The sequence below is a fragment of the Labrus bergylta genome, chromosome 16 (assembly GCF_963930695.1).
Source record: "Labrus bergylta chromosome 16, fLabBer1.1, whole genome shotgun sequence".
Taxonomy (NCBI): Eukaryota; Metazoa; Chordata; class Actinopteri; order Labriformes; family Labridae; genus Labrus; species Labrus bergylta.
Genome location: NC_089210.1, coordinates 22,390,076 through 22,404,166, shown reverse-complemented (window position 1 = coordinate 22,404,166; position 14,091 = coordinate 22,390,076). Strand labels below are relative to the sequence as shown.

General features: G+C 40.2%; 2 protein-coding genes across 2 annotated transcripts in view; both read left to right on the top strand.

Annotated features, from left to right (window-relative positions):
- coro7 (coronin 7) overlaps window positions 1-10,152 on the top strand; it is a 110,984-nt gene extending 100,832 nt beyond the window's left edge. Inside the window, exons 10-28 of the mRNA XM_020647024.3 lie at window positions 2,691-2,745; window positions 3,468-3,525; window positions 3,637-3,782; window positions 3,885-3,983; window positions 4,080-4,184; window positions 4,306-4,465; window positions 4,555-4,730; window positions 5,251-5,359; window positions 5,468-5,554; window positions 5,644-5,786; window positions 5,973-6,077; window positions 6,384-6,469; window positions 6,607-6,748; window positions 7,003-7,092; window positions 7,242-7,358; window positions 7,480-7,615; window positions 7,713-7,804; window positions 7,912-7,998; window positions 8,286-10,152. Of these exons, the coding sequence (XP_020502680.2) occupies window positions 2,691-2,745; window positions 3,468-3,525; window positions 3,637-3,782; window positions 3,885-3,983; window positions 4,080-4,184; window positions 4,306-4,465; window positions 4,555-4,730; window positions 5,251-5,359; window positions 5,468-5,554; window positions 5,644-5,786; window positions 5,973-6,077; window positions 6,384-6,469; window positions 6,607-6,748; window positions 7,003-7,092; window positions 7,242-7,358; window positions 7,480-7,615; window positions 7,713-7,804; window positions 7,912-7,998; window positions 8,286-8,294 (2,002 nt within the window). The 3' untranslated portion in view covers window positions 8,295-10,152. The remainder of the gene's footprint in view (window positions 1-2,690; window positions 2,746-3,467; window positions 3,526-3,636; window positions 3,783-3,884; window positions 3,984-4,079; window positions 4,185-4,305; window positions 4,466-4,554; window positions 4,731-5,250; window positions 5,360-5,467; window positions 5,555-5,643; window positions 5,787-5,972; window positions 6,078-6,383; window positions 6,470-6,606; window positions 6,749-7,002; window positions 7,093-7,241; window positions 7,359-7,479; window positions 7,616-7,712; window positions 7,805-7,911; window positions 7,999-8,285) is intronic.
- Window positions 10,153-10,919: 767 nt separating this feature from the next.
- On the top strand, window positions 10,920-13,795 carry pam16 (presequence translocase associated motor 16). The gene is made up of 5 exons (XM_020647035.3): window positions 10,920-11,061; window positions 11,467-11,551; window positions 11,974-12,110; window positions 12,739-12,804; window positions 13,630-13,795. The coding sequence occupies exons 1-5, from the start codon at window positions 11,059-11,061 to the stop codon at window positions 13,714-13,716; spliced, it is 378 nt and encodes a 125-aa protein (XP_020502691.1). The 5' UTR covers window positions 10,920-11,058; the 3' UTR covers window positions 13,717-13,795.
- Window positions 13,796-14,091: the final 296 nt, after the last annotated feature.

Genomic DNA, 14,091 nt, shown 5'->3' with positions numbered 1-14,091 from the left:
GAGAGGAGAGAGTGAGGGAGGGAGGGAGGGAGGGAGAGAGAGGAAGACGGACAGCAGAGGGGTGTGGGAATGAAGGTGTTTCGCGACTCCCTGCAGACTGACTCCGACGTGGGAACACAGAGTCGCCCCTAACGAAGCGTGGCCGCCCCTCGCTGGCTTCACAGGCCTTGGATAGAGGAGGGGAGAGAGGTATAATAGAGAGAAGAGGAGATACAGGACCATGTTGTTGATAACACCAAAGACAAATGGGCAAGATAATAAATATTTCAACCAGACGGTGATAGTAGAGAACGGAAAACAGGGAAAGAGGCCTTCTGATAACAGATTAGCGCTAACATGGGTTCAATACTTTTGATCGAAATGTTAGGCTGATGTTCCCAGTCATACATTGCTCAGAGTAAACACTGACAGAAAATCCTTTTTCTCAGCTTGCACCACTAGCCTCACTACACAGTAAATATATCATTGATAATCCCTGCTTTGGACAATGGAATCAACAGAATTCACAGCTGACTAAAACAACTCATATATAAAATAATCACACATTAACTGTGACCTTTTGACGTCTCATCTTGCATTGTGAAACACAAACTTTCTATTGAAAGTGCAAATACTACTTATCTGTTTCCTCATATACTTCTGCATATCTATGTATGTCTCAATACACTTGATAATAGTTCCTTCTAGACCATTTCCCTCTGGCAGGTTCACTTTTTTAATAGCAGAATGAGGTTTTTTCATAAATATGATTCACCTCACAGCATTCTGAATGTTTGACCTCACACCTGCCCTCATAGTGTTTATAAGATAAGATAAGATAATCCTTTATTCTTCCCACAACGGGGAAATTTCCAGTGTTGCAGCAGCAAAGAGATTGCAAACAAAAGAGAACACACAGTGCACAATTTAAATAAATAAATAAATATAAAAAATGTACAAAATATAGATACCACAATCAACATAGCACTGATACACTATCAGCCTATTGGTGATTTAAATTATGAGCATGGGGCGCCTATCACCTGAAGAAGAGCTCTGGTGAAAATGTTGTGATTCAACTTTTTGTGCTATTGAGTAAGTGTGTGTGGGCTTGTCTCCTCTTTCTTTCTGCCTGTATGATTACCCAGTGTCTGCATGATGTGCATACAACCAGCCTCCTTCTAAGTTAGTTTATCAAGTATTGTTTCGCCTTTGCAGTCATCATTGCTTTCAGTTTTTTTCTCCTTCTTTTATTCTCCTGCAAATCTGCCAAAAGCCAAATTACTTTCACAAAGGACTGGACTGAAACCATTGTGAACACCAGAAAAGAATGTGAGTTATTGTGACCACAGACGCGTGGCCGCCACGTTTAAGGGAATGAATGATCAAGTCTTCTTGTGTCACACATTCATACAAACACACTGCTGACACACAGTACCACTCTCTTCCTCTGTCAGTCTTAAGACTTGTACACAAACCGTCATGTGTCACTCTTTGCTGCTCCTCAAGATATCCAAACTCAGTCTGTCATTATATTGTCATAGTGAGAGCATTACGTCAGTCTCAGTCCATGTTGTGGTGTTCTTCTAGAATAGTAGCATTGCACAAGGTCATCATCATAAACCAATCACTGAAACGGCCTCTCCACTTCACTGGGTCTATCGGTGGTGTGTGATGTGAAGTGGTTAGATCAGCCACCACTCGCTCAAACTCTTTTCCTGTCTGGAAAAAAAAAACCTCAGCATACAGCTCTCATTGATGAAGAGAGAGACCACAGTATGAAGGAGGTCGAAAATTTGGGGCGAGTTGGCAGCCGTGCTCGTGTTTGTGCAAGAATGCCCCGGTTCTGCCTAAGCCATGATTTCCTGTTTGGTTTGTTTACGACAGCCAACTGTACTTTCCCCTCTGTATTAAAGCTTGTTCACTTTGCTAATTCCTCAATCTTCTTAGGAGGCAGGTGACCATGTGTGGGTCAGAGCGAATATGTTGTTATATGAAGTTTTTTTCTCAAGAAAAAAATGCATAATTCTCTTTTTGCGGTTTACCAAATGGGAGCGTTTACTGTTAATGTCAAAGTGATAATAAACAGAGTATCTGTCTGATTTCAGACAAAACCTCATTGTAACATTCCACCTTTGGCTTTAGGAAATGCAGAAGGGTGTTTCCACAATTTCCTAATTTTTCTTGACTACAATACATCAATTGATCAGGGGAAAAAATCTGATTAGACTAGGCATTAAAGACATTTCACATTTGTATTTGATCGTCGTCTGTTTTTCTTGATCCAGTTGAGAACATTTATTTTCTGTCGATAAGTCCTAATGGGATTTCTGCTGCTTTTCTTTGGTAGAAATCATTTTTGGCTTCATTGTGCAGGTTCAAAGCACTAAGGAAGATAAATGACTGAATGTAACTGAGTCTGACTCAGTTTGTTTAACATGTTCAACAAAGCTGGATGGAGTTTTTAAAAACTCTTCTCCTGATCTTCAGATAGTACAGATCGGTCGGGGAGCAGCAGCGCAGCTTGTCTGTACAGATGAGTTCTGCTCTGACATTGAGCCTATAGCTCCATCTAGTGGCTTCTTTGTTAAACTTCAACCCATAGAAGTATAATGAAATTATTTTTTAACAGTATGGGTACTCCATCACTGTGCTGTTTAAGAGTATGATTTTAATCTGTTTTTGTCCCTCTCTTGTTTCTTTGCTTTCAGGTCAGTGATTCCTCTTTTCGATGAAGACACTGGTTTGCTGATTCTGGCCGGCACGGTAAGATTAGGTTCATTTATAATATTGAAGAGTAAAGGGTTAAATAATCAACTTTACAGGCATAAAGGTTTAGTAACACTGTATGATAACCGTCATTATGGACAGGAAATTCATATTGAATATTTAATTTTGTTAAAATTGTGTTTTCTGCTATCAAACAATTAAATGACAGTTATAATATCTACTCATTATTAGCACACAGTGACTCTTGGACTTAATCTTCCTTTTTCCATTTCCCATCTGCACAGCTGTCCCAAGAGTCAGCCTCTAGTTGGACACTTTAATGATCACCTCAATTATTTCAATTTAAATCGCGCTTTTAATGTTTGCACTGACTGTTATTTAATGTCTGTTTTTGATCATTTTATTCACAGCGACAGTGGGTTCGAATCATTTCCTTTCCATTCCTGTCTCTCTTCAGCTGTTCTGTCTAATAAAGGCTAAAATGCCCCAAAATAGATGTTCAGAAAATTCAGTGGGGTTTATTAACAGTAAAATAACAGTGATGCCAATTAAACAACTACCAGTGTCTTGTTTATTAATGATGGTTGTTCTAAATTGTTCGCAAACATTTTGCGTTGTTTTGTCACATATCAGAAATTCAGCTACCTTGACGTCACAGTCCTTAGACTTAAGGTCAATTTAAGGTCAGCTGTCATCAGTGAAAGTCTTATCTCCCCCCTGTGCTGATAATGAAATGTGAAAATGTTTTTCTTGCACAGGGAGACTCTGTGGTCGATTGCTTTGAAGTTTCTTCCTCAGAGCCGTTCCTCTCACAAGGTAAATCTTGTTCATCTGTAATCTGTCTGTTTTAGAATCTATATATATAATATAATAACAGCTTTCCCAACATGGCTCTGATCCTTCTCTTCTTTGTTTTTTCTCCTGTAGTGAGCCACTGTCTGACAGACGCCTCAACACGAGGGGTTGCCATGGTACCCAAGCTGGCATTGGATGTCATGTCCTGTGAAGTGATGCGCGTGCTTCAGCTGACAGACGGCTGCATTGTGCCAATCAGCTATCAAGTCCCTCGCAAGGTGTGTGTATGCACAAGATACTGGCATGTCAGAGCGCATCAGATAGATAACTTTCTATTATTTATTGTGTGTTTTCATGCGTTCACATTTTTATATCTCCAGCATTCAGGCCAAGAGTTTCATGACGATCTTTACCCAGACACAGTGGGCACAACTCCAGCCATGTCTGCAGAGGAGTGGTGGCAGGGAGGGAACAAGCAGGTGAACTTTCATCACTGCACTCTCAACATGTTTATCCGGTAACATTGTACCTTAAAAATCTGTTTTATACTATCAACTCACTCTTTCTGTTCACAGGTGGAGAAAGTCAGCCTCCACCCAGACAAAAAGCCCAAACTGAAAGCTTCACCAACAAAACAGACGCCTGCCAAGAAGGAGCTGACCAGTGGGGGGAGCAAGGAGGTTAGAGACGTATCTGTAGTACATTTTTTGGATTGTTTAGTGTCCCCAGGAAGAATGATACCGCTGCATCTTTAGGAGGATTTCCTTGTGATCTGTTAACACCAACCCTTCTGCTCCACAGGATCCAGCACACGGCTTCTCCACCTCCAGCAGTCCTCTGAGCACTCCCAGCAGCAGCGCCGCCCCATCTCGCTCTCCTTCCACCACCTCCGGCCTCTCCTCAGGCTTCCTCCCAAGTCCCAGTCCCAGTCAGAGTGCCAAGGCCATCCAGAGCATGCTAGGTATGAACACACATCCACCTGAAACCTCTATTTAATTTGACATTTTTAAATAATGGTTCTAGAGTGACAAAGACTGATCTCTAATCCAGGGCCGACCTCCAAGTACCGTCACATCCAGGGTGCAGTGATGCATCGGGACACGCACATCACCAACGTGCAAAACCTCAACCTGACCACACCAGGCGAGTGTGACGGCTTCTGCGTCAACGGTGAACGTGTGGCCGTACCACTCGCCATCTCCGGGGGCCAGATCGCTGTGTTCGAGGTACAAGAGCAGCTTGACGTTAAACTAAATATAATGTGTTAAAATAAACATACTGTGAGGAGAACTGGTGATGAAAAGAGACTCAATTTATCACTGATGACTCTATTTGACCTACAAAAGTTACCTGGCTCTCTTCAGCTGTCCTAGCTCATCAAGGCAAAGATCTCCCCAAAAATAATTTCAAAATAAAGTTTCGACTGAAATTGTAAATGAAGGCTGTTTTGGCAGTAACAGACATTTAAAATTACTTCATAGAAATATTCAATCTAGTAGCTGATGGTCTTGTTTGCTTTTTTAGCTCATAAAGAAGAGTCATCAGTATTGATTCAGTCTTTAAAAATAAAGTCCAAAGTCCTCTGAATATAGAAAATATAAACTGAGTATGTTATGCTGATTTTAAAAAAAACTTCAGCTGGTCTCCATGTTTTAAGTCTCAATTTCCCCCTTTGCTTCAGTTACTTTTGAAAATAAGACAAACTGTGATCTGTGTGTGAGTGACTTATTTGACACGTCTCCTCAGCGCTCTCAGCCTGGTAAACTTCAAACCACGGCCCTGCCCACCATCCAAAACTCTGTCAATGTAGTCGACCTCTCCTGGGACCCCTTCGACTCACACCAGCTTGCTGTGGGTAAGTGGTAACATGAACTGTGGAGGTGGGAGTATTTCTAGCTGTATGTTTATGGTATTGTGTAAGTGTTATTTAACGTGGATCTATCTGCCTCTCTGTCTTTACTAGCTGGAGATGATGCAAAGATCCGGGTGTGGCAGGTACCAGAGGGGGGGCTGACGGAGATGCTGACTGAGCCCGACCTCATTTTGCAAGGTAGGACAGGACCAACATGATGAAGTTAGTTTTCATCAACAAAGTGAAATACAAGTTGATTGACAGCCATTATGACCCCCTGCTTGTAGGCCACACAGAGAAGATTTACTCCATCAAGTTCCACCCTCTGGCCAGCGGGCTCCTGGTGTCTTCATCCTACGATCTCACAGTCAGACTGTGGAACCTGGAGAGTGGCGATCAGGTCAACAACCTCACCGGACACGAGGACCAGGTGTGTGACAAAGATCCACATCTTACTCAACAACTGAAATATCAAAGATTGTAGATGTTTTCATAGCAGATTTGAGTTTCTTTCTTGAACGTATTGGATTGAATATATCAGCTCTAGCTTTTCCAACCCCCTGAGGATTCTCTTTAATGTTCCTCTTTTTTGTCCCCTCATGTGGATGATATTCAGATCTTTGGCATGGCATGGAGTCCGGATGGAAAGCTCCTGGCCACAGTGTGCAAAGATGGGAAAGTTCGCGTCTATGACCCCCGCAAGTCCACTGCACCGGTGCAGGTGTGTATATCATGTTAGAATATATTAGAGGGTACAGTTTAAACAAAGCTGAGATATGGATTGTAATATTTACAAAAAACGAAACATACATGAAACTTAAAAACTAAAACCAACTGATTGACAAACTTTAATTCATTTAATTAAACTGAACACTTTTAAAGAAACTATGAGAGTTAAGATTTAAAAAAAAATTAGTTTCAACAGGAAGCTATGAATTAGTGTTCACAAAAATGTAAGTCCTTTTTTAGTTCATGAACTAAGTGTAAAATTCAGTCTCACACACACTTGCTCTTCTCTGTTTTCTAGGAGGGCCCGGGTCCCGAGGGCCACAGGGGAGCTCGTGTTGTGTGGGTGTGTGAGGGCAAGTACCTGTTGGTGTCAGGATTTGACAGGTACTGAACACGGCGACGACTCATTAAAGTGTACTTAAGCAGAGAAACACCTGAATCATGTATGGAGCAGAGTCAGTGGTATCAGAGCAGCACTTAGTCAGTCTCCTAGCTGACTCTTTCTTCTCATATTTCTGCAGCCGCAGTGAGAGAGGACTCTACCTGTACTCCCCTGACTCCCTGTCATCTGGAGCCTTAGCCACCACTTCTATAGACGTCTCCCCCTCTACACTCATCCCTTTCTACGACCCGGACACCAGTGTGGTCATCCTCACCGGAAAAGTAAGGCATATATACTACTTGAAAACATGAAAGGAACAGATATATTTAAATGTTTCTTATGCTCGTAAAAGTATGGCCTAAATAACATTGTTGCATGGTTTTGTTTTTTGATTATAAGACAGAAGACATACAGAGCTGAAAATCGATTCAGAGCACTTGATCAGCACTCAGTACAGTTGCAGAAGTTTTGTTTGAACAAAAGCTGAGAGGCAAAATGAAAGCAAATCTTAATGTGTGTGTCATTTGTTTTGTAGGGTGATACCAGAGTTCACATTTATGAGGTTGTCCCTGAAAGTCCATACTTCATGGACTGCAGCAGCTTCAACTCTCCTGAGCCACATAAGGTACTGTGCTGAGCTTTTCCATTGAGTTTTCATATTGAAATGAATAATTCACTATACACATCATGCACACAAATGAAAAAGCTAGAGCAGTTTTCTTTGAAAGCTGTGCCATCTTTGTGAATCACTTCCTGTTTGTGTTCTGTCTGCAGGGCTTGGGCTTTCTTCCCAAGACGGAGTGCAATGTGCGTGATGTGGAGATCGCTGTAGGACTAATGCTCACCAAATCAACCATAGAGCCTGTGGCCTTCAGGGTGCCACGTGTCAAGGTGAGCTGACTGCACCACCTAGTGGGCACAAATGAACACTTCATACCTTCCTTCTTATTATTCTGTCAAATAGATGACTGTATATTGGATAACTTTCTTGTGTGTGTCTCTGGGTATCCAGAAAGAGTTTTTCCAGGATGACTTGTTCCCAGACACAGCCGTGTGTTGGGAGCCCGCTCTGTCTGCCTCCGCCTGGCTGTCAGGCATCAACGGCAAACACAGGAAGATGAGCCTCAAGCCGAAAGACATGACGCCAGGTGCAGACACAGATGACAACACAACCAACTCAGTAACAATTATGTTTTTGTATTTTTCTCTTTTTTTATTGCTGTGGTGTTTTTCTTGTCGCTTCAGTGAGTGAGGCACCTAAAGAGGCTCCAGTCAGAAAATACCTTCCCTCCTCTGTTTACCTGGAGGAGAAGACTGACGAGCAGAAGAAAGACGAGGTGAGGAGGAGCTGCAGCACTGTTCAACTTTTATCATCCAGGAAACTCTAAATTAAAATAACTATGTTTGCCTGATATAACACTGAATATGTGTGTATGTTCCACAGCTGCTCAGTGCCATGGTGGCTAAGCTGGGCAACATGGACGACCCGCTGCCACAGGAATCCTTTGAGGGGGTGGACGAGGATGAGTGGGTGAGTGAATGTGATGGAAACGGATGTGGAGAGAAAAATCTGCTGCCAGATTAAACTGTTTATGTGATTACATGTGATTTTTAAATAAAGTTTTTAGTGTACTCTCTACTTCATGAAAACAAAAATACATACTTTAGACTTTACCAGATTTGGAACCATACATTTTTCTGCACATTTCTAAAAATGGTTTTGAGTAATACACAGAGACCCTAAGGACCCCAGAAGTTATGCTAATTTCAAACATGTCTATAGTCCCTTGAGCTAACTGTGACTGTTGCGTCCTGCAGGATGACTAAAGAGGACGCCTTCTTGCCTTTGGTTTAATCTCGGTGCCAACAGTGGAGAGCAGACAACAAATCAAACGTCAGGTTCCGCTATCGTCTGTGTCAGTGAGGGTGCCAATCAAAACATCCTCTGCACGCACAATGAATACTGTAGGATGTAAACATATAAATGATACTGGGGAAAACAAATCACTAAAAGTGTAACACCTCTCGATATGGGTATGTGTCAAAAATATCTGTTACGGTTTGGAAGTTGAAATGTCCTGTTGTCTCAGTGGTGTTTAACTTTTAACGTGACTGCATGAAATTTAATCTCGTATTACTTTAAACTGTAATTCTCAAAAATAACAGAAATCAATCTGGGATTCATTTAACATTGTAGACTGCAAAATTATGTAAAAAAACACAAAAGTATAGATGTAGGAAATATGAACACAGTCATGTATTACAGGTAAAGCCTCTTTCAGGTGCAAGGTGAATGAAACAGTCATAGCAATAATACTTCTGGTTTATGCTACATCAGCAGTTACACTCACCTAAAAGAATAATGAAATCTTATCTTCTTTTTCTACTTCTATATGTGGATGGTGGCCTTGGTGTAAGCATGATAATACACTCCGAGGTGTTAATGCATTCCACTTGCTCCCAAGTCTGTTATTTTTTATCTCAAGATACCAGGTTGTCAACCACTGCATACAAAGTTGTTATCTGTGTGCACACTTACCTCCACAGTGGACCACTGCTTACTTTGTTTTTCTATTTGCCAATCATATGAGCACGCTTACTCACAATGTGTCTTTAAAAGATGTAACACGGGGGGGACACTGCTAATTTACTCATTGAACACCATGCATCTGAAAAGAAATGTCTTCCTGACACACACACACACACACACACACACACACACACACACACACACACACACACACACACACACACACACACACACACACACACACACACACACACACACACACACACACACACACACACACACACACACACACACAAGCCTTTTACAGCAAAAACCACACTGAGGATACAACAGGGTCACCAGTGTTCATGTTTTTCGATGAACTGGAATTTCTTATAACAAAAACATGACGTTCTTTTCTTTGCTAGCCAAGGATATAACACAATCTAATTTAACATGATTATGTATAACTGCTTTTGTACAAGTTGGATTAAGGAATGTGTTATGATTAAGTAGTCTAATAGTAGTCTTAATGTAAGGGATAGAGGTAAATGAGATGTTTTTTTGTTATGCATTAAAAGCCAAACCGCCTCCTTCTTGGAGTTCTTAGAGGGGCCTTTGTACTTCACACCTGATTGTTTCCTTTCTTTTCTTTTTTTTTTTGGGGGGGGGGGGTGAATTTAAACTTTGAATAATTACCTTTGTTAGTTTACAGATATTTCTCACCTAAATGAGCTAATTTTTCTTACCTGATAATTACTAGTGAGTAAGTAACCATGACTAAAATCACAGTGCAGTATTAATATCCTACGTCACAGCCATCATGTAATTTCCAATCAGGGTTTTTAGTGTTCTTGTCAATAATCCAGACTTGAAGTTAGTTTACAATCTCTGACATGAACCATTGAGTCAGCCATGTTTGCTTTTGCACATCGGGTAGAACACATGAACCGCAGGTGTCGTCTGTGTTTTGTGATGAATACTGTATTTGCTTGTTAATCTTGAACACCCTTCTTTTGTAATATATGGGACTGATTAGCTCGTCTTCCAATGTGTTACAAAAAAAACTCCCTTTTTATACAGTGAATAAAGCGTTTCTTTTTTTTCTGTCCTACATGAGTAATGGTTTGTGGATTTTTCTCAGTATTGTCTTTCAATAAACAACTTTTGAAACCATTTATATACTTGTCCCCTCTTCATTGGAGTACAGTAGTTCCACTTCCTGATGTTACATTATGGTGCTCTTTGGAAACTATGTTGGCCTACAGTATAACAAGGGCGTGTGCAAAGATTAATTAATGCACAATTAATTTAAAAAGATGCATTTCTATGTTTCTGAAATATATCCTATAAGGAAGAGATTAAAACAACACATGTGCATGTTATTGTTTATGTTTATCTTATTGCTTATTACCTTTTTACCATCTGACAAGGAACGAAAGATGGACATTAAATAAATACACATTGACGTTGACATATCAAAAAAGTCACTTGTCATTTGTGCTCCAATTTTAGGTTTTCATGTACGGTATGATTTAGAGTTTTTGTTGTTGAAAGTGTGAGTTGCTGCTCTTCTTGACCGGGTCTCCTTTGAAAATGATTTCTACGTCTACGGTCTCAATGGGACTAACGTGGCTAAATAAAGGTTCAATAAAAATAAAGATACATTTGAAAGTATAGTAAATAAACAAAAACAATAGAAACAAACAAGGATCCATATGTAAACAGAAGCACATCATTTAAACCTCAAACAGCATATATCCATATTTATTCCAGAATATGTTTCCTCTTATGTTTACCTATCCGGTTACCTCACAATAAAATGAATGTTTCTTTTTTCTTATCTTGGTAGAGGTTTGCTCACAGCTTAAAACAACGTTTTAACTAAACGCGCAGGTAAAACGTGATAAGTGCAGTCAGACCTCCCTGCCAGCAGGGGGCGTAATCAAACATTTCACCGTCCACCTGGTTTATCTTGAATATCGTTGATTTCATTGAACTTTGACCCATAAGTAACCTTCATGTACATGTGTGAAAATATACGGAACACCCTGTACGGAGGAGCTGTTTAATTTAAAAACAATGGTAAGTTAACGCTTTGTCATGATGGTGTTTTTATTTCCAGAGACAACGCTGAAGTTAACCAGTGAGAGGGTTGTTGCTGTGTAGCATTAGCATGAGACCTTAGCTTTTGTTTTTGTACCAACACGTTACATAAAGTCTCCTCTTCAGTAGAAAAAGGTTGACTTTAATAAGAGAAAATGCCATTTTACCACAAGCTAATGTATGTCCAAGAAGGCTGGAGAGTGTATGGAAACAGCTGTAATGAAGAGACTTCACATCCTGCAGACTCACCTGTCTGACATGAGTTGTGTCATTACTGGGTTAGGGTTAGGGTTAGGGTTATGTAGAGGGACACATCCTCCCTCCTCCTTTTGGTTATTATTAACTAACACATCTGATGGTTGTATTCTGTCTTTTCCTCTGCAGGCTCGATATCTCGCACAGATCATCGTGATGGGAGCACAGGTGGTGGGCCGTGCCTTTGCTCGTGCTTTACAGCAGGAATATGCAGGTATGATCCTTTAAAGTGTCCCTGATAGGTATTTAATATCCACTCAGAGTGCCCGCAGAGACAACTCACTAATACATCCATTTAGTTTTAGACCAGGCGTATCTGTTTCATGTTGTCGATTCAGATATTTTCCAGTTTCAGTGTAAATAATAATATGTTGACTGTATGAAACATGCATGAATGATCAATTGTTGTGTCAAATCAATCTGTCAATACATTCATCATTTAATCATTACCTGCTCTGAATTGCACAATTATACAAAAATATGATAAGATCATATCCTCCAGAGAATGTGCCATTCGATTGCTGATAGTATCATCTGGATCTGTTGTATGTAAAAAATAGTTTTGCTTCCACAATCTTTGATATTATATGAGGAGATGAAGCTTTAAACATGTGTGTGTTGTGTTTTGTCTTACAGCTAGTCAAGCAGCAGCAAAGGCCAGGGGCCGTTCAGGTCAGCAGTCGGCTGCTGCCTCTAGCATCACTGGGATGAGCCTGCAGGAGGCACAGCAAATCCTCAACATCTCTACACTTAGTCCCGAAGAAATCCAGAAGGTAAAACACACTTTTGTTCTGGACAAAGGGTTTGTATTGCAGCACCTCTGTGATATGTTGTCTGTCCAGATGTTTCTCACCAGCTTTAATATCTGATTACTATTGTCAGGATTTTTTCGCTTTCGTTAACATGTGCTGCAGTTATCCATAACATGCCTCTCGCACAAGTGCAGACTTTAGTTCTGGTTATCTTCTGAACTCCACTCACTGTGAAGTCATTCATCCCAGCCTTCAAGATTCAAGATTTTTATTTGTCACATGCTCATACAGATGTGCAGTGAAATGTAAAGACTGTTCCACAAGGCCATGCAATAACACTCAAATTACTAATACACATAAATACAGTAAAATAGAAATATAATGTAAAATTTAAAAAAGAAATATTTGAATATAGAATAATGTAAACAGTGTAAAGTGTCAGTGTGTAAAGTGTCCAGGGTGTCAAAAGGGCAATGTGCAGATTGGAATGTGTGGTGTGTGTGCATCATGTAATCCTGGAGACAGATTCAAACTTGGATATTACCCATGCATCTTGGTATCTGCAGCAAACGCTCACAATGATCAGATGTGTCAGTAAGTCCAGATGTTGTGCTTGAACAATTAAACTGAACTGTTCAATCTCTTGCAGAACTACGAACACCTTTTTAAAGTCAATGACAAGTCCGTGGGCGGTTCATTTTACCTGCAATCAAAAGTGAGTACTCTGTTCTTTCAACACAACTTTCAATGTGTGTGTACTGTTTACACTGCACACTGTGTGTCATTTTATATTTAAAGATATTTGCACTCAACCTTAATCAGCACAACTTCTCCTGCATTGTACATTTTATACATTTTGTGTCTTCATATTTTACTTTATATTGCTGTACTATATTGAGTACTGCTGTCTTTTAGCACTTGGTTCTTTGTTGTACTTCTATATTTATTGTTTTGCACCAAAACACAAAGTGGAATTTCCTGTATGTGTAGACACACAGTACTGTGCAATTCACCTGATTTCGATTGATTAATGTGAGAGTCAACAGTTAAGACAACTTGTTCCTCATCTTTTAGAATAGAACAGAATAGCATAATGACCTTCACATATCTACTGAGTCTCCTGTGTAACTGTTTGAAGTCTCTTTGAATCCTCTGTTCCCTCGCAGTGTTTACATGCTCAAGGATTCATTGTTAGTAGCACAGCATGGTTCATGTAAAATGCCTAAAACTTGAGTATTTGCAGCAGGGAACAGTGATACTCATCACTTTATTTGTTTTGCTTATAACATGCAAACAATGTACATTTTGAGTGTCTGTGTTAAATATCAAATTATCCCTCATGTGATTTCCAGTGTGTTGGAGGGAATCCACTCTGTGATCTGAATCATGTTAGAAATGATTGTTCTCACTGATTGAATCCATCATCCTTTCATTTCTGCTCTTAAGAACCATAATGCCATACTCTATATCCCCAAGTGTCTTTCTTCACCCTCAGCTATCACTAATGTTGTTTTAATATTCTATGTGTGTTCGTGTGCAGGTGGTGCGAGCTAAAGAGCGTCTAGACGAGGAATTAAGTATCCAGACACAAGATAAGCAGCCACCAGAAAGAAATACAGAAACATGAAACATGAAATGATGCTCACCCTGTCTTTCCTCTCCCCATCCTCTGTAAATTATAACCTAATAAAAGCCTTTTTTCTGTTCTCTAGTCTCCAATTGGTGGCCTTTTTGAACATTGGTTGTGACGTTAAAACATGAATAATAGTCATTAAGATATGGCCACATGAAATGTTGTGCATTCTTTTGAATTATGTCAATCCATGAAGAAATAGTTGAATTAAAGTCACCATGACGGTGCTGATAGAGCAGACGCCTCATATACAAAGGCTACAGTCCTCCACTCACTGACGATCACTGCTTTGACTCCCAACAGCGACCTTTTTGTGCACATCACCCCTCACTCTCAATATTTCCTCTCTGTTTGACTTTGTCTGTTCAA

What these genes read in the sequence shown, in the direction of transcription:
- pam16 (XM_020647035.3), top strand. An exon ending in TTTACAGCAGGAATATGCAG is followed by an intron (nt 11,552 to 11,973) that starts GTATGATCCTTT and finishes TTTGTCTTACAG; the next exon opens with CTAGTCAAGCAGCAGCAAAG. An exon ending in CATTTTACCTGCAATCAAAA is followed by an intron (nt 12,805 to 13,629) that starts GTGAGTACTCTG and finishes GTTCGTGTGCAG; the next exon opens with GTGGTGCGAGCTAAAGAGCG.